We start from the raw sequence: 23,508 nt of genomic DNA on the forward strand, positions 1-23,508 counted from the left end.
ATAGAGTTACTTGTTGCCTCATGGGTTTTGTGCTGATGCTCCAAAAACTAGTATATCAGTGTACTGTAAGGATTAATGAATTTATGGTCACAGTCCTCCTATGTACACCCTAGCAGAGTGTCATTCCTATGTACACATTAAGAGAGTGCCATTAAACCCATTTTATAGACTGAAGCAGAAAGACACAACGATTTGCCTGATGTAAGGCAGTAAGTCAGTGGTATATTCCATGGATCTACACTGGCACGTTATGCTGGCTCCTTCCCTGAAGTCCCAAACCTACATGCCTTGTGTTAATTAGAGTCGCAACAGTCAACACCGAGCACTTCTGTAAATCATATTCCTGGTCTTGTGCTTTAACATCCAGAAGACAGAAAGCTACACATTCAATGGTATCCTGGAAAAGTCTGACTGCCTTCAGTGTATCAGCTTGGAGGTCTGCAGCAGGCTAGATCCACTTCTCCTGCATGATCACTAGCTGTGCAAATGATAAAGCTAAACTTACACTTATTGATGTGTTTTCCTTCGTCATCTACATATAGACACCTGTTGGCTTCTCAGGCAAGTGAAGAATACTCCTAGAAGATGTCTTCCCTCTCTACACACCCCAGTTCATTCCTTGAGCACAGTTTACCCCATGCAGCAACTGATGCAGGAGTCCTGCGGCAAGAATGTACATGGTAGATGGAACTGTAAGAGATTGCTTCGTTAAAGACTCTAAGGCTGTGTATGTGGGAATTAAAATTCTGTTAAGTTTTGAGGGATTTGGTTTTTAATGTTTCTGTGTATAAGTACATCTAAATCCCTCATCTTAAGAGGTCTTTTTGTAACCAGGAAGAGAGGAAAATTGGAAACTTCATGAAATCCAGGAAGTCTACGAAACAAAGCTGGTATGCTTAGGAAATATTCAAATACCATATTGAGCCACACCTAGGGAAAACAATAAGATAATTCTTTTCCCAAAAAAAACTGTAAAAAAGCAATTTGCACTTTAGTAGACTATAATATCAGAAATCACAGTAGGGAAACCAGTTAGACCAAAAATTATAGCAGAAAGGTCATTTGCCTGCTCTGCCATCAAAGTGGCATCAGCTACAGTCTTGGGCTATACTTATGTCCAGGTAATCCATGTCTACCCTGCTCTGCAAAGTATTTCTCCAGGATCAAGAGCTTTAACTTTTCAGCTGCTCCATCTGTTCAGATAAAGAAAGTCAGGAAAACCCAGACCATAGAGTCCTGTGCTAATGCATTAGTCACGGAGTCATTGTGTAAAAGGAAATCTTCCCCTCTGAAGAAAACAAAGCCGTGGAACACTGTCCTTTGTGAAGGGGAGGACACACAAAGGAAGCACATGAAAGATACTTGTCATGGAATTGGACATGTCTGCTCCAAGAGAGATGTCTACAGAGAAGGTGCCTACACCTGAGGTAGTCGTCTAAGGCACACCTTAATATACTCACCGGAGGTCTATTTGCCTAAAGTGTCTGCTTGCTTCCACTGACAAAGTTCTGATGTGGCTGACTGAATTGGAAACATCTGAAGATAAGCAAATTTAAACAGATGCCTAATTTCTGTAATTCAGTCGGGCTAAGGAGAGAGCAAGCCTCCCAGCCACAGAGATCAGTCAGGTGCCAGGCACACACACAAGTAGAACACGAGGTACATGGAGAAATTAAATGTGGAACCGGAGACCTGCAGCCCTCAGGCTTTGGTAGAGTTTGAGAAGTAGCCAAGAGTCCTGTGTTAAGGTTTTGGAACTAAGTGCTTAAATTCCTCTGAAGTCTAACTTTAGAGTGAGGCATCAGGTCTCTTTTTTGGATCCAATTTTCTGACCTTGTATTTTTATAGCCTCTTGGTAGCAATTTTAAACCAGCAATTAAATATAAGAGTAGGATCATTACCCTTAATCATATTGGTAATGAAGTCTGAGTATTTGATTCGGGGAAATGAAATTACATACATTTCCTTTTGTTCTGTTATCCAATCTCTAGTAATTTACATGTGGTCCTTGAATGTAGCTCTGTCTTTCCGTGGCTGCTCCTGCAGACTTAAGTATACAGATTTCTCTCTACCTTTAACTGGACTTTTGGATATGCAGGCAATATAGGACTGAACCATACATACTGGTGAAATTTCAAGTGTTCAAGGGTATTCATGCCAGCAGATACTCAGTCCTGTTTCCTGTGTAGCTCCTCATAATTTTCTTTTCAGATGTTTCAGCTCAAAAAATAAGAGTCTGAGAGAGAAGCTACTCAAGAAAGAAAGGAAATTTTACTGACAATTCATGAGGAATTCGTTACCATGTTTATTTTTATCCAAATAAATTTAGAGAGATCTAGAGGCAGTATCCAAAAATGCTGGTGGCTATAGGGTCAAAGTATAATTTTTTGGAATTAAAAATAAATTTTCCTGCAAAGAAAAAGAATATACCCAAAGACAAGAGAGAGGAAACTTCCCTCAGAACTGTCAATGATTTTAGAAAGCAGTACAACAAGTAGCTGCTGGGAAAAAAAGGCTAATTAATGAAAATGAGGAGGAAAAAACTTCTCTTCCTGACAACCAAATTGCCAAAAGAACTTATCTCTTTTCAACTTGTAAACTGAATATGAATAGACAAAAGAAAATAACAGAGTTAGACCATATTTGTTCATAAATGGCTATTGGACAGTCTTCTGGAGAAGCTAATCTTTCAGCACACACTGTTACACTTTGTATTTTTTTCTGATAACTCTTACAGTATGTACTACTGACAACCATTCACTGCCCACATATCGTTGAGCTACAAAAAGGAAGGATTAATTTTCTTATAATAGCCTGTATCTTACACAGTTATTGACAGGAAAAACAGGATGTCAGTTTGTGGTGCTGGCTTAGAGAAAAACAGTAATCACGATGTGGGAATATTGCACCCTAACCCTAACCCTTATGTTCAGTTATGTTCCATGTCAGAACTCCAGTAAATGCAAATACTTGCACAAAATCCAAGGTTAGAAAAGCTAGATACAGGTTCTGACTTCAGCATACACAGCCAGCTGCAGACAAGAAAGAATAAAGAGATGCTGGGAGGACTTGTGGAAAGGGCTGGGATATGAAACTACCCTTTACCATAAGGCTGATAAAGTTTAAATGCCACTTACGTGTCAAACAAACTGACTTTCAAACAAGACAAGGTAACCTGACTCTTGTGACTAGTTTGGAAGTTTAGAACCTGATTCACAGACCTAACAAAGACTTCCAACCAATACAGTTTTCTTTGCTGCTGTTGATGAAATAAACGGCGCAGGGGAACAAGAGGACTCCCTAAATATACTTTTCAAGATCAGAATGCTGGATTACAACTAGAAAGAATAAAACTACAGGAGAAAATTACATCTAACATACCCAAGCAGGGACATGGAAAACACTCCTTAACTGCCTGAAAAATAAAAGCCTGATGTAGTGCCTTTCCTGTTGATTTGAACAGACACCAGATGAGAGCCATCACAATACAGTCCCTAGAATGGTCCATTCTGAAGGCTCCTTTATTCCTCCTAACACGAGGGGAAAACTATTACCCCTTTAAAAAAATAGGATGCCAAACTAGTAATAAATAGAAACAAAAAACCCCCATATTATTATTATTATTATTACGTGGGTACAAAAAGGAACTTTTAATTAACCATCACTAAGCTACAACTTGTTATAACAACTCTGTTGCATAAAAGCCAATGAGAGACTTGTAAGTGAAATAAAATGACTACAGAGTAAGATGCACAGCTTTGATTCCTCGCAAGGAGAAAGCAAATAAGGTGCTTGAAAAAGAGTTAAATACAGAAGTAAAAGCTCTGTTTTAACAAGGAGAAATACCTTGTTATTCATATTCCCTTTGGTAGTAGTTGTTCTGCGTATCCGTTAACACATGACTACAAATATTTATAAGTTTATTCATATCTCACTTTTACAAGATGTACATTCATATCATGTGATTCAACATAATACACTCCAAAAATGGAACTCAACGTGTCTGGTGAATTCATGTAGGAGCATGCTGGCATAATCAAGACCTTAGAAAAGGTTGTTTGCTTGTTTCCTTTTCTCTTCCACAATAGCAAAGGGGTACAAACTTTTAAGATTAGTTGGGTTTGAAGATTTTTTTTGTTTGTTTGTTTCATTTTAGCAATCCCTGAAATGTCTGTAAATCAGACACACTGTGAATATATAACCAAAATAATGCTATGGTACTGCAAATCATACTGGCTGCTCATACTTTTGCAAAAGCAACAGGTTTTTAAAATATAAAAATAAATGCAAAGCATTGTCAAATTTACACTCAACATAATTAAAATAATACACATTTAGATTTTTCAAACAAAAAATAAATAAAACATCCACATACATTAATACAAAGAAACAGAGATATTTGCCTGTCTTTGATGTAATTAATATATACCATAAGCCTAGATTCATGAAAGTATTGTCTTTCAATAAATATCTTCAGGTTCAAAATCTGATATTTTCTACATTCTTCAAGTGATTTTAGTTATATATCAATTTTCAACATAAGGTGTATGAACTGCATTATGTTTCAGTTATTTATTGGAAACCAGCAAATTTCTAGGCTGATTTACTAAAATTAGGCACCAACTTTTAGCATCAATTCTGTCTAACAGACAAAATTTGAGGGATATCTGGCATCATACCCCTTTTGAAGAATGCCTCAAACACCAAAGCCTATGGCCTTCCACTGACCTGGCTAGAAAAGCCAGCTAACAAAAAATAACAAATATAAAATTAGCCACCTCATTACATTGACAGGGCCCATGTTGTACCTTTTAAAGAAGTGACTTAGAGATGCCATTTTACAAGAAGCATGAGGCGTAAAGCAGAAGGCTCTAATCGTCTCAGAAGGATAGGAGATCACACTCTGCAGCACATCGCACTTCTTTTTATTTTTTGTTTTAGTTTCCAAGCAAGACCAGGCCTTCTCCAGCCCTATCACATCTTGCTGCAACCAGTAGAGATTTTCAAAGGACCAAATGAGAAGCTGTTGCCATGTTATCCACAGCTGTTTGAAAACTTTGTTGCCATGAAAATGCTGTCACATCAGGGAAAGAAAACAACATAATGGGGTGAGTAGGTTGCTTACAGATGAGAAGTGGGGCGCTTCAACCACCCTTTTTAAACAGGAACACAAAAAATTTCCAACCATATTGGTTGTGTGCACTTTATAGAGTTAAGTAAAATTAACAATTACAGGGACACCACTTGGATCATTACATATTAGATATTATAAAAATAAACACATTTCTAAGAAAGATGTGTAATCTATTTTTACTATACTTTAAAAGTTTTCCTCAAACTGAAGGGGAAAAAAAGCCTGCCATCTCCAAAGCAATAATGTCTCCAAAAACTAAAATTATCAGTTTAAAAAAAAAAGAGAGATTTTGCCTAGCACATTTAAACAAGCAGAAAACATGCGTATTTTTTGTCACCAAACAAAAAAATCCATAACCTGGGTTTGCCTTAGGGATCTCGATTTCTGTACTACTACATGTCTATTTTATTCGAGTCAACAGTCCCAATGTGTCAATGTTATGTCAATTCAAAATCATGTCTTATTATTATTTTATAGGCAAACATAGGACTAAAAGACATAGCAGGTAAAGCATGCAAAGAATTGACATCTGTACGCTTGGTCTGCGTGAAAAATTTATATTAGGGGAAGTTGGAAATCAGAGTTTCTTAGCAATTTGTGCATGCTGTTGGGAACTTGGAAATTTGGTTTTAGACTTAGCACTGACACAACTCAGCCCCATTGAGTCATAAACGAAATTCTCTTTGACATACAGGGTCAGAGAATTGGACAGTAACTTCATGTTTTGTGGAAATAACTCACAGGCACATTCTGACACTCCAAAACAAATTCAATGTGCCCCTTAAAACTTTTGCTGAAGTCAGATACAGAATTTAAATTTCAAGGAGCACGGCCCCAGCTATGTAAAAGGTTGTCTGCCACCACAAAGTTCATGACAGATTATGATCTGGGGGATGTTGCTGGATTACAGAAACAGAAGTAATAATACTCAGTGCTGACAATGGGTGATGGGACCTGGCCCTTGATTTATATGCCTTAATTTCTACAAAAATGGGGATAATAATTCTTACCTAGTTCATAATGGGTAAGGATTAAATAATAGACATTTATACAGGGCTTTGCAAATAAACATTATATAAGTGCTAAGTATTATGATATTAACCAAAATGTCACTACTTCTATATGACCCTACTAAACAAAAAAACTTTCAGTATAATTTTTTTCGCATATTTCCAGGTCAATACAAATGAGCCATGGAGTCAACTGGCTATTTTAGTACAAATGAATGAAGTACTTTAACTTATTTGACAGTTTCAAAAAATCCCAGAATCTATTCTTTCCATTATAAAGGGGCCCATGTAAGGCATGAAGCCTTTTTTATAGTCTTGCTTATAAACATCATTATTCATTTGGCATTCATTCAAGTTATTTTTCAAATACCAGACGAATCTTCCGAGAAAGATTCTTTAGCAATCCACATATGCTAAATGAAGGCCTCCTCCAAGGAAATTCTGCTCAGTGGCTGCTGTTTTGATGATCCTGGAAATCTCACACTTCTCAAATCAAAGATTACACAAAGATCAGGCTGGATGATGGTGAACAATAAATGAGGCTTGGAATGCCTAAGAATCTCAAACAATTACAATACTTTTAGACTTTAATGAGCACTTCAGGACCATGCCTATGTTATCTTCAACCTCCAACCTACTTAAGAAAACAAAAAACAAAAACAAAACAAACAAATGAACAAAAAGAGACCACACATTAACAGAGATGGAGTAGACACTTTGGTCCAAATTCTCAGCTTGTACAGATCACTGGAGCTCCATATGGTGAATGGAGCCACAGTGACTTAGAGAAAAGTACAGTCCAATACATGATAGGCCAGGTAGGATGCCTCATTTCTTCCCAATGATGTAAAGATGATAAGAAGAGGAGGTCACCTGTGTGCATCTTCCAAAACAAGGCAAAGCTTTTTTACCCTCATTAATGTAATTGGCCCATTAAAGAAAGCAAAGCAGAACCAGTTTTGGCAACAACCCTTACACAGCGCACATTTTCATTTCCTTTCATGCTAAATGAAATGCAAGAGCAGCATGAAGCACCTTGATAGATTCCCAGCAAGACCCTGCCCCTCTCCCCAGGCTGAGCTGTGGTACCTCCTTCAAAGCAGGCTAAGCTGATAAATCTTGCCACCTTCTTCCCTTCTGTGGTAGAGAGCAAGACTGTCCTTGAGACATCCATTGAAAGCACTCAGAAAAAAAGTAAGAATATTTCATTCTGCAAAGATGTATGCTACACTACCAGCCTTGTTTCATCTTAGCAGGGAATTATATTCATGTTGCCGCTGGTTTTTGAATACAATAAAGAAGTAAAATTTCTGAGAGAAGTCTACAGGCTTTTTTTGCTGTGTTTGTATCTAGAACAACAAAGGTAGAAAGTTATTCCTTCCCATACAAAGTGGATGCATATTGTATGTGTAACACTGAGATTGGTAGCACTTGTCAGCATCTCAGATGACTGAGAAAATTCATATCCCAACCCTACAACTTCAACAAGTTCATTCTATGGAATTATTTGAGGGTAAAAATCACTCCTTTCTGAAAGTCCAGCGCAGGACTGCAAAAAAAAATCATGTAAGCCTCTCTTAATTTCTCAAAAGAGGATTTGAAGGGCTAAAAATTAGATTACAGGTACAGATAACAAGCAGTCCCTATTCAGTCGATAGCTCTTTGCCTTTGGTCTTCAACACTGTATATCTAATTCTCCTTCAATGGCTGTGGGCGTCCATTACAACAGGTTACTTACTATAGCCTAAACCACCTTTATGGTAATGTTTATTCTTTTTCAGATCTGCATTTTAGAAGTGCTGGAACTACTTCAAATATTTCTCATTTTAGCCAGAATTTCATACATCATCATGAATAACATTTTACTTTCTAGACAATGTCTTGTTTCAATAAGAAATTGTTAATTGCCTCAGATTTGGTCTGTATTTCTCAGCAACAAGTAATGCTACCTTTATATTTTGGCCTTGCTTTTAAAAGGTACTAGACTTTCACAGAGAGGCAAAAAAAGGCAGGCAACTTTTATCAGCCCCAGCAAATCCAAGATATTAACTACTTCTCATGTAATAAATAGAAGGGAAATGGCACAATTTTGACATTCCAGAAATTTGCTTGCTAGAAAATATCAAAAATTGAAGGAGAAAAAAAAAAAAAACAAAACACAAAAAAGAAGAAAAGTCTCTAAAAATTATCCTAAGCATGAATTTTTGTCCTACAGTAATATTTGGATTTGATAAATATCAGCAAAAGCCAAAACTAGTAATGGATTGCTAAACGAGACATAAAAAGCAGGCCTAATAATGGTGCTATTCAGAGGATAACCTTCCATCAACACAGACCTGGTTAGCAAAGGCAACAAATAACTATCTTGTTAGATGAAGACAAGACCACTATTTGTACCTTCCTCTCTCCTCCCCAGTGAAAATTTTTAAAAAACCCCGAATCTAATTAGAAGTGAATAACAGAAAATGTAGAACTGGGGAGGAGGGTCAGTAAACCCAGACACTTTGGAAATATAATTTGAAGAATTTCTCCACTCTCCATCCTTGCTGGATTTGTAGTAGTTAATCTGCTTAAGCACTAGCTTACTGCTTGGTGTCCAAATCACAGGCAAAAATTAAAATGGCAAAATATTGAACTTGTGCTCTTCTACCGAACACTTCTATGGGTTGTTTTAGTTTGTTTGGGTTTGTTGCTTTGTTTTTTACTTAAAATCGTGTGAAACTGTCATACAGACTTTTCAGCCTGCTTCGCAGAAATATGGCACATTAAGTTGACTAGAAATTACAGTATCTACCTTTTCCCATATGTGATACATATAACTTTATCCATTCATAGAAGACTCAGACTGTCATTTTGGCAAGGAACTGCAATGCACCAGTCTGAGTGTAACGGATTTAAGTTATAGATCTTGCAGAATCGGTTATTAACAGAATAAGTACGGCTATTTTTTTTTAATCTATAATATTTACAGTATTGCACTTTACTGCACTTAATTGCATTTCACTAAAATTAATGCTGCATCAGTATTATGCCTTAAAACCGTATGTCCATCTTTGACATATAATTCATTCTTTCAACATCCTGTAAAACAGTGAGATTCTGATTCAAAGATCTAGGCATTTGGGGGAAAAAATGAAAAACTGACCTGTTTCTATGGCACAATACATCTCTTTGAGTTCAGGTAATTCTGGCAAAACAGGTGCATTTCTTATTGTTCCCATCTTTCAAGTTATCACTAACAATTAGTAAATTCTAGTCTCTCTCTTTTTCTCCTTTCAAAGGACATAGCCATTTGAGACACACTTTTTTGTTATTGCTGGTTTGGTTTTTTTAGGAAAGAAAAGAAGGAAAATAAAAACCTGCCCTTGCCTCAGATCTGAAATTCCACATTTAAATTCAAACCAGTTCTGCAGCAGCAGCAGCTCCTCAGTGATGGAAGAGATTCATGGCAGTGAAATAATACTGTTGGCAACAAAGAAATGTCATCTTTAATGGAGACCAGCCCCAAGGATTTATTATTTATTATTATTACTATTTGTTTTGTTTCGTTTTGTTCTAATATATTTCTGATCTTCAAAACGTGTTTAGTTTGACACATGCACAAGGTAGCAAAACTGACAGCAGCAGATGACGTTATGCCGGAGCGATCACTTTTGCCAGGGTCAAAAATCCAAAGTGTCCCCAATGTTCACAGATTAACATAATTTAGAGATCGTTTCCTTTCTTTTTTTTTTTTTTTCTCTTTTTGTGATTTTTTTTTTAAACTCTCTTTTCTCTCTCCTCCCACCTACTTTGTCCTCCGAGGAGTCTCTGACTCGCGGGTGGGTGTCTGCTGCTCGCGTGTGTTGAGTCCGCGGGCCCGCGGCGGGCGGAGCGTCCCCACCGCGCCACGCGGCACCTCCCGGCCGCCGAGTCCCTGGGGCCGAGCGGGCGAGCGGAGTGGCGGGAGGGCGCAGCCGCCGAGCGCTCGCAGACCTCGGGGAACGGGAAAGAAATAAAAACAAAACAAAACAAAAATATAGAATAAAATAAAAAAGAGATAAGGCGGCAGGGCGGCCGGAGCGCTCGCTGCTCGCCCTGCGGCCAGGAAGGAGGAGGATGAGGAGGAGCGGGGGGGCAGAGCGGCGGTCCGTGCGGGTCACACACCCGCCCGCCGCGGGCACCCGGGGCGGGGTGTGAAGTGGGGCTCGGGGGAAGCGTGTCAGAGCCCCAGGGCCTCGGCGTGCTTGCGGGCCTTCAGCCGCAGGTCGGCGATGCTGGAGTTCTTGCTGTTGCTCTTGGCGGCAGCGGCCACCACGGCGGCGGCGGAGGCGGACTCCGCCAGGGAGGCGATGGGCAGCCCGAAGGGCGGCGGCGGGAACATCAGGTAGGGCGCGTGGGCCGCCAGGTGCGGGTGCAGGTGCGGGTGCGCGTGGGCCACGCCCTCCAGCTGCAGCTGCGCCTGGACCTGGGCGGCGGTGGCAGAGACACGGCGTCAGTCCCGAGCCCGCGGCGTGGGGCGCACAGCCCCCCAACCCACCCCGCACCTCCACCCCGCCCGGGAGCCCGGCGGATGAAAAGACCAACTTGTGAGCGGAGTTCCCCCCGCAGTCAGGGCGGCAAACCTCCGCCCCTTGCTCAGCCAAGGGCACAGAGACACGTTCAACCCTCCTCCTCGTGGTAATAAATAAATAAATAAATAAATAAATGCGGCCCAACGCACGGGCGCCAACAAGTGCTAAATAGCTAATTTTTTTTTTTTTTTCCAGGGATGTTTATTTATACCTTGCTAAAAACTCTTTGGCCATGGGTCCCTTCTATAGCCGGCTACTGTTTGCTTTGGAGCTTTCTAGACCTACACAAACACGTTGGGTTGACTGAGAGATTTCAGCTCCGGGTAGGTTCGGGGAGGAGTGGGGGAGAGTTTATTTATGTATTTAATTATTTTGGTCCAAATATGTCTTTTAAAAATCAATACAATTAATCTGTCAGCTCCACGTGTCTCCGAGACGGAGAAGGTGGTGGAGGGTCCCTTTGGGCTGGAAAAAATCAATTCCCGGATTAATTGACCAAAAAAAAAAAAAAAAAAAAAAAAAAAAGAACGAGGGAGGGAGAGTTACAACCGGCTAGAAGCGGGAACGGAATTTCATATCCCTGGCCCCGGTTTTCCCCAGCGGCCTTCCCCGGCTGGCTGTGCCTCCCTGGGGCATGGACCCAGGCCTCACAGTGGCGTCGGTGCCTGCACTCTGCCACTGCCCCTGTCCTGGCTGACCACCACGATGGCAGAGCATTTGGGAGCAGCCTCCCACCTCCGGGGGTGGCCGCGTCCATCGGAAAAGGACCGGTCTCGACAGCCCGCCTCGGAAAGAGGAGGGGAACGACAGCGTAAGGGTCCGCATAGCTTTTCCCCCTTATGGTTTCGCCCATCGGGTGGAAAAGCCTTCTCCCACAGCCCTCTCCGGCGCCAGGAGGAGACCGAAGCCCCCTGGGCTGCTCGGGACCGAGCCGCTCGGTCCTCGCAGAAGGCGGACGGGCTTTCCCGGGCGCTCCCGGGCCCACCCTGCCCGGGGAAGGCCATGCGCCCCCGGGAGGCCAGTCCGGTCTGCGGGCGGCCTGGGGCCGTGTGCCAGCCCATCGCACGGCGGCGGAGGGGCCCTTAGCCCCGCCGGCCCCTCCTGGGGCCGCGGGACCCCCCGCTCCGTCCTCTCCCCGGCCCCGAGGAGCGCTGAGCTCCCGAAAGCAGGGCAGGGGCTCCTTCACGAAGTTTTACAGTCTGTTTTTAATACCTGCCAACTTCTATATAAATGGCACTTGTAAACGTGTCCGGCTTCCTCCCGGGCAAACGGATGGGGGTCGGAGCTTGCTGAGGGAAAGTAAAATAAAACCGGAGCTAACTACCTGTTGGAAAGGCATCCTCAGGGCTCCCATATTCACATAGGGGGCTACTCTGCAGGCGTCTAAATGGCTGGCGGTTCCCAGGATCACACCTGCGGGGAGAGACAGGGCTGGGTGAGTGGCGGAGGCACCCCGGGGCTCCGAGGCCACCACCGCCCGGCCGGTCCGCACCCCTAACCCACCTTTGTGCATCTGGTTTTCCTGCTTTCGGCACTTTGCTCTCCTGTTCTGGAACCAGACCTGTAAAAAGAAAAAGCAAACAAAAACAAAACAACAACAGAAAAATGGAGGTGGCCTAGGCAGCTGCTAAGGGGAGCATTTTCGCAGGAGCTAGGGATGGAAGGGTGAGGCGAGTGACTGAACAACTCTGCTGAAGTCCCTCCTCGGGAGCAGCCGAGGGGAGCCTCTCAACCCAAGGGGGAGTGAGCCCCTCTCTGTGCTGCTGTGGGGGCTGTTGGGGGGAGAGGTCCTGCTCCTTGTTGTGGTCCCCCAGTCGAACATAGGAGGTGGGAAGTGCCCTCGCAGCCGAAGAGACCGGGAGCCTGCCGCTTAGCCCCGAGTCTCGGGGGCCCCCTCATCCCCTCGGCAGGCAGTGGCGGTCTTTGTGCCACCCGTCTGGAGCGACAATAAGACCACCCGCAGGACGGGTGGGACCCTCGTACCCTTCCTAGTAATCTTAAACAGCCCGGGAAGAGCCAGCGTGGGCCAGGTCAGACTCCGGGGTCTGGCCCCCAAGAGACTGGACTTCCTGCCCTCTCCCGAGCCGGGCTTGAAATCGATGATCTCCGACAAGATGCGAGACACTGAACTTTCGCGAAAGGGTCTGAATCATTCACCGTTCCTTACATGTTAAAGAAAATAAAATTCTCTTCCTCCGACTTCTGGACAGAGAAGAGCAGCATCTTTTGCAGGCTGGGATGTAAAGAAGTGCTTATGCACCCGAGAAATGCCTGTAATTTGATAATACTGCCCCAATTCCAGCCGTTCTCACTCAAACAATCGCAGAACTTTGCAGTTGCCACTGCGCTTCCCGTGCCCCTTTTCCAGGGGCATTTTAGACCTTCCTTTACATTTCCCCTTCTGCCGTGCTTGATTAGCATCTCTCCGCAAAACATCGTCAGAAGTGCGGGCCAAAATATTTTGCGGACCCTTATCTTTACACCAAAACCTACCGAATATGGACAAACATTGACTTTCACCGCTGATAAAATCTTGTAGCTAAGTAAACACCTACAACCTTTGATGTTCTTGCACTTGCCAAGAGATCATACGGTTAATTAATACTAACTGCACTTCCTACATCAAATTTTCCCTTCAAGCTTTCTTCAATTGCCTTAATGATGGTCATTTACAACGGAGTAATTAGTGCAAAGAAAGGCTTCCGAAGGCATTAATTACCTCGGGTACCTCAGTGATTTTCTTAAGTAGGTATTGGCCTTCTCTGATTTAGCGCACCATTTTTCCTGCCTAGGGTGTCTGTGGGGGAAGCGCGCAGCGGGCAACGGCGGAGCGCCGCGGGTGCGGACAGATCGATCGATCGATCGATCGACCGACCGACGGACAGACAGACAGACAGACCCACCCACCAGTCCCGGTTCCTGTCCCTTACGGCTGTCGCCAGCGCAGCCCTCCCCGCGCTAAGCGGGCATCACTGCCGTCCCGCTGCCCTGCACAGCGCGGCACAAGCTTATTTTTCCCTACCAACAATACGCAAATGTTAACAACATGCATCGCTTCTCCTTTTAACCGGGCCGTTAGGGATTTATATGCATGTATATACGTATTTAAATATGAGCATGCAAAATATTATCGAGCTGTAGCGACAATAATACGTTTTTCTACTGTGGTAAATCCTTGCAGGAAATCTCCTTGTGTGTGTTCCCCACGCCCCCCCGCCTCGCCAAAGCAGTGTAAATTGTCAGAAGAAATTTAAGCAGCGTTTAAACAACTTCTCTTGCAAATCAGAACATCTTTCAAACCGAAATTATATTTAAATCTCGAAAACGAAGTGCCCTTTCCCTTTAGCTACGAAAAAATAAGGTTATGAGGAATAAAAGTGATGAATTAGCCACTGCGTTAAGCGATAATAAATCAGGCTTGGTGTGATTCGCGATCAATTCCAATTAGTCATGAATATGCTAAGTAAAGCACAGTACACTGTTTTAGACAGTTATTTCTTCATTAAGGATCACTCAGTGATTTCTTTCACAAATGCTCTAATCTGATTTCCTTTTGATTTCCATTAGAGACAGTGAATAATGACATTTAATTTAGCCCTGCACCATAAACCCAAAGATATTTGTTGTAATTGAATTACTGCCTGCTCCTCACTATGGTCTCATAACTTTCAATTATAACCCTGACAGCTGGGTGATATGAGTTTCCAGTACAACACTAAAAATAAAAGGTTAATAAGGACTAGCTACCATAGGAGCTTCAATTTATTTACAGCAAATTTCCACGCTAAATTGAAACTATATCCTTTAACAGCAAGGGACAAGAGGTTCAGATAGGAATTAGAGAACAATTCTAAAAGTATTAGAAAAAAAAATACCTTTCCCTTTTCTGTCTTTTTCTCTTTTTTTCTGCTTCCACTTATTGATGGATATTAATTCTCCGCTTATTTCCTAATTAATTACCCATTTTCCTCTTTTTCCTCTTTATAGTTATTTTATGTATGGGGGTTTTTAATCCATGCAAACCTCTTATATAAAATTATTAAATACTCTTTTTTTTTTTTTAATCTCGGTCATAATCTCCTCCTGACTCTTTTTGTTTGTTTTTGTTTGTTTGTTTGTGTGTGTGCTGTTTTAAGATCTGTAAGCACTTGAAGCACCAATTTTCCTGTAACTATGAACATCCTGTTAAGGTGCTCCTCAGTAATAAAGTACTTGAAAGAAAGAGTGCAGAATTCAATTACAAGTAATTTATTTTTATAGAAACAGTACATCAAGGCCTTGGAAAGATATTACAGAGCCCAAGTAAGAAGATCTGGGAAGATGACATAAGAGTTGATGTCCCCTTCAGCAAAAGTTTAATCTTTTCATTAATTTATATGGTGTGGTTAGATCAATCTTCCAGGAGAAAGTAGGCCAGCAGCACTCTGAACCCCTGCAACACTCCCTGCAAGCTGCCATTCCTAAGGCGTATGCCCAGCACCATCCCTTGCCCAGCTCGGTTTGTACTGAGTGTGGCAGGAGCTGAGGGGAGAATAAAACCTTAAAAGAAGGAGAGAAAAAAAAAAAAAAAAAAAAAAAAAGAACGGAAACAACCCAGATAGTCCATTTATTTCAGGATTTGCCTCCAGGAGATAGTTGTTTAAAGCGAGGTAGTGGCTTGCTCAGGCAAATGCTGGCTGAGCAGTGTGCTGTCTGCTTGCTTTCCACGGTTAAAGAGGGGGTCAAACAGACCCCTCTCCCCACTCCATCTCGGGGCCATATATCTTAACTTCTCGCTGTGCCCCGGGAGTGAGGGCAGGGCATGGAGGCCTTCATCCATGCCCACAGAGCCGTAGCCATAGCCACCCGCACACTCCTATAGGCAGATATACATATACATGGGCATCTCTTATCTCCATGGTGTGAAGGCGTTTTGTTCTGTGGAGGGGTTGCCTTGGTGACTTTTTCTTCTTGAGTTTTAGTTTGGTTTGTGTCTGTTAGGCCAAGCACAGAATTTTAATCCAAGAAGGGATTTCCTTCAGGTTTCTCCTGCTCTGGGCCTGCTCAGAGAGCCACAGGTTGATCTTATTAATTTTTTCTAGGTCAATTTTTGATAATTATTTCTATGTTGGGGTTTTTTGTTTGGTTGGGGGATTTAGTTTCTTTTAATATTATGTCTGTTTTGTGGAAGCATTCCCTAGTTGGCTTGGGGGAAAGGAGTATTTTTCCTCTGCATCAAACTGAAAATCGAATTTTAAAATAATCGATGTGGAGCCACCCAAACAGACAGCTCTGGTGGCCCCAGGACTACAGCAACCGGGATCTATTTTCAAGATTTCGAAGTCTAATTGGCATTTAGCTGCCTCTGAAGCGGGATGAGAGGGACGGGGGGAACCTCCACCAGATGGGGTGGCATGCATTCATATGCTTGCTGTGCGAATCAGAGCCGGCACCTTTCCCCCGGCCCTGGCTAATCCCGTCCCTCAGCACCCAAAGTGTCTAGCCTTATTCAGGCAATTGTTTTCTGGCCTTTTTCTTTTTTTCCCCATAATGGCCCCATAAAATAAAAAGCGGGAAGAAAGTAAGGATTAAGGGAGAGTAAATGGCACGTTTGCAACGGGAAAAAAGAAATTTTAAATTAAAAAAAAATCGTTCAGTTATTAGAGACTTGTCAACATTATCACCACCCAACCACCCTACCCCACACACGTACCAAAAAAAAAAAAAAAAATTTAAACCGCCTTCCTAGGAAACGCAAGACACGGGCAGATATTCCCAGAGCAGAATAACTGTTTGGCAGGACAGGTACAGCAGACTTGCAAACAGCTTCCCCATCACACGTGTCACCTCTGCCTTCACCTCCCCGTTTTGCATGAAACGGGGCACTGTGCTAGGATCCGCTGGCAGTTAGGAAGTGAGGTGAGGACGTTTCCAGGAACAGAGCCCTTCTCTTACCTGAACCCTAGCTTCAGACAGTCCCAGCCTCTGGCTTAGTTCCTCCCTCATGAAGGCATCTGGATAGTGAGTCTCATCAAAAAGTCTTTCCAGCTCGTTCAGCTGCTCTAGTGTGAAATTGGTTCTGCTTCTCCTTTGTTTAAGCTTGGTCTGTCCGTCTTCATCTTCTGATTTCACATCTTCTCTCTTCTCTTTGCATTCGTAGATGCCTGCCGGGAGGGGGAAGAAGAAAACGACACTGAGCCTCCCCTCGCACCTCTTCGAAATTCTCTCACACGGGGGTCTCCCTCCTCCCGTCTTCGTCCCCAAACTCAGCACAACTTGCGGGTGCAGCTGGCGGGCGGGCAGGAGGTCCCCGGGCAGGCCCCGCAGGGGCGAGGGGGGCTGAGCTCCGCTACAGGCTCAACGCCGGGCAGGGGGCAGCTCGCCCAAGGGCCGGAGGGTGGAAGGGAGCCGCGCTGCCTTGCCTGTCTGATGCCCTATCAGAAAACCTATACAGATAAATATCATTTTATTTTCTTTCCAGGGTTAGGAGGAAGCCCTGCCGGCCCATTGGCACGAGCAGTTCGGGGAAGGGGTTGGTAGGAAAACCGCCGGCCCCCCGATACCTCCAGCAGAGAGAAGAGGTGGGGGAAGGGGGTTTCTCCGGCGACGTTTTCTCCCAGAGAGGGTTATGCAAGAAGCTCCCTAATGCTGTCATGGTGAATCCACTGTGAAAATATTTGCCTCGTAAAAGAAACTTTCCCTGGGCATGAGACCGAGACCGCCCGTCTCTCTCCTCCTTGTCAACCCTCTTTCCCCCAAAATATCTGCCAGCGGGTCGAAACCACGGGGGCAGCGGTCCCGCGTGGCCCTGTGCGGGACAGAGGACTCCAGGGCCATGGGTCACTCCCAGCCCCTCCGAAACAGCAGGAACCCTCCCAACCTTCAGGGACTCCAACAGGGCTTGTGGAGAGCTTGCGACCAGAGGCAGCCGCTGAGCATGTTTGTCCCGGGCAGAGGGGAGGTGGGCTGTGGGCGCAGCGGGTAAAACAGCTCCCCTTTTCTGTCTTGGGTAGGAAGATTTCTTTTGCTTTGGCAAATTATTTCCTTCTTTTTTATTATTATAATTTTTCTCCTTTTCCTTAATGCCGGGAGGCCTAAGGCACTGTCCCTTTTTTTAAATCCAGCTAACGAAAAGAGGAAGAGATGCTGCAGCGGGGGACACCGCTTTAGGCTGAACCGGTTCCCCGGGATCCCCTGCCTGCCTGGGGCGCCCCGCCGGGTGCGTATCCAGCGCGGGCACTGGCGGAGTCCCGGGACGAGCCAGTTCTGACTGCCTCCTTTGTCGTGCCTCACCTTCTGGGTGGTGTGGATCTGGGGGGAGACGCGTCTGCGGATGATCCCGAATTAAGTCCCTTTTCCTCACCAAATACACAGATATTATATACATATGTACGTGTGTATACACACACCCAGTAATATGTGCATGCACATATGTTAACCTATATACTTAGGGGCATCCCAAAATGCAAATTATAAACTGCAAATCGTAAGTTAATTAAACATAATAAAGCGTCCTGAACTGCATCTGGGCTTAAGTAAGGCCAGACCCAAGTCGAAGCACTCGTTTTCACTTCCAAAATGAAAACTGTCCCTGGCCGTGATTGTTCCTCCTGGCTCCGGGCTGATACTGGCTACATAAAACTTTGGGAAGGGTCTGGCCTCCGGATGGGGATATTCGGTGGTTGGTTTTAATGGCGTTTTGTTCTCATTTCTCCTGTAAAGGGAATCCCTATGAAAAGACGAGGGTGCTAACCCAGCAAATGCCTAGGGAAAATCAGGCGCGTTCAAAAGCTGTCTCTTTTCCGAGGCTACAGCATGTCCGTGATAGGTATAAAATATTAACTAGCATATCGGTGGGACTGAAATCACACGGCGGAATCAGTTGAAATTAGACTGAAACCTGGCATGAATTTAAACTGTCACAAGCATCTCAGCTCTTTCCAACTCCTCCCTTCCATCCCCACCCCCAGCCTCTCTCCATAGATTAGATTAGATTAGCTAAACATACAAACCAGAATTTCGATTCACGGGGAAAGGGAGAGTAGTAGAGGGGTTTTTTTCGTTCGTTCGCATTTTATTTTTGATTGCTGAAGCATGCCCTGCTTTCATTTTTAAAAATCATCTCCTGCGCGAATGATTCCCTTAAACTGAACGTTCTTATTTTTCAGTCTCTCGACCAGAGAAGGAAAATAAGCAGAGCTGAGTGGTACTGGCTTGTGCAGAAATACGGGTACCCGAATACGTGGTTATACCCCGTTCTTCTGTTTGGGGAGCAGGTAGAAAAGAGAAGGATATAAAATAAAAGTTTGGGCTGTAAATTAAATCGCCCAGTGTTATATTAAACAAGATCAAACAGTAGGAAACAGCTGAAAGGCTGGTTGTTGCTCCCCAACCTATTAACTGGTTTTTATTACCCCAAGCTAGCCAGTAGCTCCCCAGGCAGGTCCACCTGTCTAACTTGCCTAGAGACACTTTCTCAACTTTCTAATCCCCCCGTCATATTTAGTCTCTCCTTCCCCAGTGAGCCTGTGCGGGATTTTTAGTTGTCTTGCTTCAAAAAATACACATATTTTAAATTTGTTGTTGTTGTTGTTGTCGTTGCTTAGAGAAGGAATGCCGTTTTGCCCGTCGGTCGGCGGGGTGCCGTGCTGCCCTGGCCCAGGTGAGAGAACTGGCAGGGGACCGAGGGAGCAGTCGGCCGGGCCGGCCGGTGCCTCTCGCCGCAGCGACGTTCTGTCTCACCGGGTCCGGGCAGCTGCCCCACAGCCAGGCTCCTCTCCTCCTTCTCGTCCCCGCCGGTCGGAGCCTCTGAGCAGGACAGGCTGACCGACCCAAGACAAAACGTCCAGGGAGAGCCCTCTCCACACGCCGCTTTCTCCCAAAACAAGCAGCAGCATCCTGACGGCCCGGAAGCAGGAAGAACAGGTCTCCTAAGGCATTAAAACTACCCGGACAAGGTTTCCTCGTACAAAAATACACAGATAGACAAAAACGTCTGACGTGCTGCGCTGCCCCCTTCCCCCAGGCGAGAGAACGCCTAACGCACCGGATCGATTTCGGATGTGAACGGGGGCCGGCGGGGGGGCAGGACCGAAGTTGTGACTTATTTTTCACGGCTACACTCACGTTATGCATGCAGGAGTACGTGTTCCTAAGCCTGTGTTCCCGCCGCTGCGGGAGGGAGGTGACCGCAGGAGGGAAGCAGGATGCGGGAGGCGATCCCGCTCGCCCCGCCGGGGCCGGAACCGGGGCCGCGGTGACCAAGTCGCCCCCGCCGCGGAAAGCCAGGGGCAGCCGGGAAGGGACCGGGGCTGCCGGCGAGAAGCGCGGGGCCGAGGGCGCCCAGCCCTGCTCTTACCTTCCGCTGTCCTGCCCGTGTTGAACTCCTTCAGTTTGTCCTTGTCGCTCTCTACGTGGTCTTTGAAAAGATGCACCGGGCAATGGTTGCTGCTCTCGGTCATGTCCTGCAGGTTAGAATCAGAGTTTCCAAGCTCCCTAGAGCGAGCCAACCCACTCTCCAAAACTTCCCTGTACGTGATCGTCTCCTTCTTGTTGCCGCTGCCACTGCCGCTGCTGCTCTCTTTGCTTTTCTGGTCAAAAGATTTGGATACAAAAGCCGTAAGTTCTTCCATGGCTGCCCGGTGATCTTATCCACAGAGATCCACTTGTTTTCAATCGGAGATGTGGCCGTCCTCCGCACGCTGTTTTTGCACGTAGAAGATGGGCTGTATAGGGTTAGATCACTCCTGCTGTTATTTATGCCTTTCAATTTGAGATCACACTATTTATACATGGCTACCTCAGCCCAACCCCCAGCTCTCCCTGTCTCCAGCAATTACTGACTGCTCCATAGTCGCAGGCGGACTCCGAGCAGCTATCTCCCCCACCTCAGTCCAGCAATTGGCTTTCTTTTCATTTCATCACTCTTTGGCATCTTTGCACCTTGATTTAGGGAGGCAAAGAGGCAACAGCGAAAAAGCGGGGGGGAGGGAGAGAGAGAGAGGAAGAGAGAGAGAGAGAGCGAGGAATAAAAGGAAGGGAGGGGGGGAAGAGGAAAACATGAAAATAGGTATCTACATTCTGTAAATGGGTTGCAGAAATGAGAGTCGAGGAAGACTTAATTGATTTTAAGGACATCCTGTGCGTGGCAACACTGTGAGTAAAAACGGACCCACAGCTAACCAAATAACTGTGCTCCTGCAATTTAATGTATCGCTGTCAAGAGGAAAGGAAAATGAGTGTTCAATAAAAAAGGTAATGAATAAAAAGCCGGAGATGTGCATTTGTTGTAATCATTGGAAATTCTACCTGATTTGCTATTTAGCTAATTTCTCTTAATTAAACGGTCAAAATAATCGGCGAAACAAAAATGCTCTTTTAAAAGTACTGCCTGTTCTGGCTGGCGGTGGGTGGGTGGGTGGGTGCGCGGAGGGGGACGTGTGCTGCAGCTAAACAAGTTGCGAGGTGCCTCGGAGATCCGTGTCGGTGTGTTCGGAGGATTTGGAGTGGGTTGTTTGGCTGGGGGGTATCCGTAGGTAGGGGGTCTCTCCAGACGCGTGTGAACATTGCAGGATCTGTTTTCTTGTTTATTGTTATTATGTTGTCTGTAGGGGGAAATTAAAATATGAAATGTTTCTCTGGATGTCGAGCTATCCTGCTGCATGCAGCAGAGGGGTAATTTGTTAACACGGGACTGTGTGCGCGACAAATAGAGCATTAAGCCTTTTTTTTTTTCTTTTTTTTTTCCCGAACGAAACATATCCTGCTGGATTTAACATAGAACTGGCAATAATTTCCCCACCTTGTTCTTGGTAGGCTGCAGTTATTTTTGTTGTACTCCTGGAATAATTATTATTCTGTGCTCTTGAATAGCTGCCTGAAATTCGTCTCCAGATAACAGCGCCGGCATTCCCAGCGCCTCTCCGCATCGTTTGATCCCCATGCGGAGTCGACTTCCCAGCTATTTATTTCTGTCTCTTCTCCTCGGGCTTTAACGCGAAGGGTTATTCGGTATTTGAAGGAATTTTGTCTTCTGGTCATTTGGCTTTTTACGTCCTTCCCTTTCTCTCGCCTCGAGTTTGAGATAATCAGAGCCCACCATCACGCCACCCTCTGCTCTGAATCTCAACCAAAGCAGGCTCCTTGTTGGAGCAAGGGGCCATTGTTTCTTTTCCGGGGGAGTGTGGGACTGTTCTGAAAATTAGCAGAACATTAAAACACTAAAAATACGTTTAATTAATCCAAAGGTGCCCCCAGCACCAGAGTTAACACCTCCACAGGAGGAGGGGAAAAAATAATAATCGAGGAAGCAATTAATAAAGGGCTTAAAAAAAAAAAATCAATCTCCCCCTGTGCGAATTTAAAATGATTATCTAGGGGACAAGGATTGATCATTTGATCTCGGCACTGCGGATACCCCTGACATTTATTATATTGTCGTGTCTCGGTGGCATCCTTCCTCCAGAGTTCGTTTAACAAGTGAGGGAGCGGAGGAAGCCTTACAACTTAACAAACAGGTCTTGTCATCGCAAACGCCAATCAAATCGGAGGCTCTAATGTATATCACACGGCACCACATAAATAATAAAGGCAAACGATAGACGGGGAAGTAACGTATGGCTGAGGAAAGATTCCGGCGCGACACGCTGCTTGTGCCTCTCTCATGCAGTCTGCGCGTGTAAGGGCTCGTAGTGGATTGCTGTGCAGGCTGGTGCGTGGTGCGGGGGTGTCACGGACACGCGGGGACACCGGCACGCGATCCCGCGTGGGAGAGGCTCCGTACCGGGGCTGGGCCCCAGCCGCGGAAACTTTCCCCATCCCTCGGTTCGAACGGCACCGATCCCCACCGTGCCCTGTCTTCCTCTGCCTCCCTCGCAGCAAGCAGCAATCAAGGATAAATATTTACTGACTCCGCGTCCCCAGCGCCGGAGAGGCACGGTGCGCGTCGGCTTTCCCGAGCTGCCGGAGTTCGCACCAAGTCCGCCGGATCCCCTTTTTCCTCCCTCTCGCCCCCGTCCCGCTCTCCTCCCCGCAGCTCCCCCCTGCGCCCAGCCCCACGCCTGCAGCGAGCGCGGGGCCACGCTCCCCCCGGAGACCCTCGGGTTCCTCCTGCCACCGCCGGCTCCTGCGCCCGAGGACAGGAGCAAATCCAAGCCTCCTCAGTTAGAGGGGGGGGAAATGCCCCATCCCTAGCCTGTTCCCCATCCCTCCCCTCCCTGCTTCCCAGCAGCGCGGGGGCGCCCGGTGGGAAGGTTGGTTGCCCCCCGCTTCCTGCAACGCGCGGGGCGCAGTTCGGCGCGGGGCAGCCACCGGGCGCGCAAGTCGCGTGGCGGCCCGCGGGCCACCGCCACCGGCCGTCCTCGAAGGCAGCAGGGATGCCGCCGGGGGGGAGCCTTGCAGCCGGGGGGAACTTGCCTCAGACTCGCTCCGAAAGAGAAAAGCGAAACAAAGCACCGGAAAGGGAAAGGGAGAAATCCGGGAAAATAATAAAAGCATGCGAGCAAACAAACAAACAAACAAACAAGAACCAGTGCAAAGCTCAACTCTCCCGGGGATCCGGCCTCCACCCCACGCCGCGGACCCTCGCGGGGGCAGGCGGCGGAGAGCGCAGAAGCGCGGGCAGCCCCGCAGGCGCGCACGGCCCCCACTACGCGCTCCGCGCAACGCGGATCTCTTCGAGGGATGACGGGCCCGTCCCGTCCTGTCCCAGCGGCGCGGCAGGGAGCGGCGGGAGGCGGGGAGCGCCCCCGGGGCCCCCCTCTTCGCGCAGCCCGCGGCTTTGCGGGGACCTAGGGCAAGGTGGTGCAGGTGGGAACAAAACTGGGGGGCAATT

General features: G+C 45.8%; 1 protein-coding gene and 1 long non-coding RNA gene across 2 annotated transcripts; one reads left to right on the top strand and one right to left on the bottom strand.

Annotated features, from left to right (window-relative positions):
• Positions 1 to 4,513: 4,513 nt before the first annotated feature.
• SHOX (short stature homeobox) lies at positions 4,514 to 21,057 on the bottom strand. Its single transcript, XM_039569821.1, has 5 exons — positions 20,035 to 21,057; positions 16,632 to 16,840; positions 12,201 to 12,258; positions 12,022 to 12,110; positions 4,514 to 10,591 (listed from the first exon to the last, which is right to left on the bottom strand). Exons 1-5 carry the CDS (start codon positions 20,306 to 20,308, stop codon positions 10,346 to 10,348), a joined length of 876 nt encoding a protein of 291 aa, XP_039425755.1. The 5' UTR covers positions 20,309 to 21,057; the 3' UTR covers positions 4,514 to 10,345.
• On the top strand, positions 10,343 to 17,900 carry LOC120411768. Its single transcript, XR_005604294.1, has 3 exons — positions 10,343 to 10,510; positions 10,893 to 11,020; positions 16,837 to 17,900. It is a non-coding gene; the product is annotated as an uncharacterized LOC120411768 (long non-coding RNA).
• Positions 21,058 to 23,508: the final 2,451 nt, after the last annotated feature.

The sequence above is a fragment of the Corvus cornix genome, chromosome 1 (genome assembly GCF_000738735.6).
Source record: "Corvus cornix cornix isolate S_Up_H32 chromosome 1, ASM73873v5, whole genome shotgun sequence".
In the NCBI taxonomy this organism is placed as follows: Eukaryota; Metazoa; Chordata; class Aves; order Passeriformes; family Corvidae; genus Corvus; species Corvus cornix.

Excerpts from the sequence above, each read along its gene's own strand:
- SHOX (XM_039569821.1), bottom strand. The coding sequence starts at position 20,308 with ATGGAAGAACTTACGGCTTTTGTATCCAAATCTTTTGACCAGAAAAGC. Across the intron at positions 16,841-20,034 it reads CACGGGCAGGACAGCGGAAG|GCATCTACGAATGCAAAGAG; the intron begins GTAAGAGCAGGG and ends CCCTCCCGGCAG. Across the intron at positions 10,592-12,021 it reads TGAGGATGCCTTTCCAACAG|GTCCAGGCGCAGCTGCAGCT; the intron begins GTAGTTAGCTCC and ends ACCGCCGCCCAG.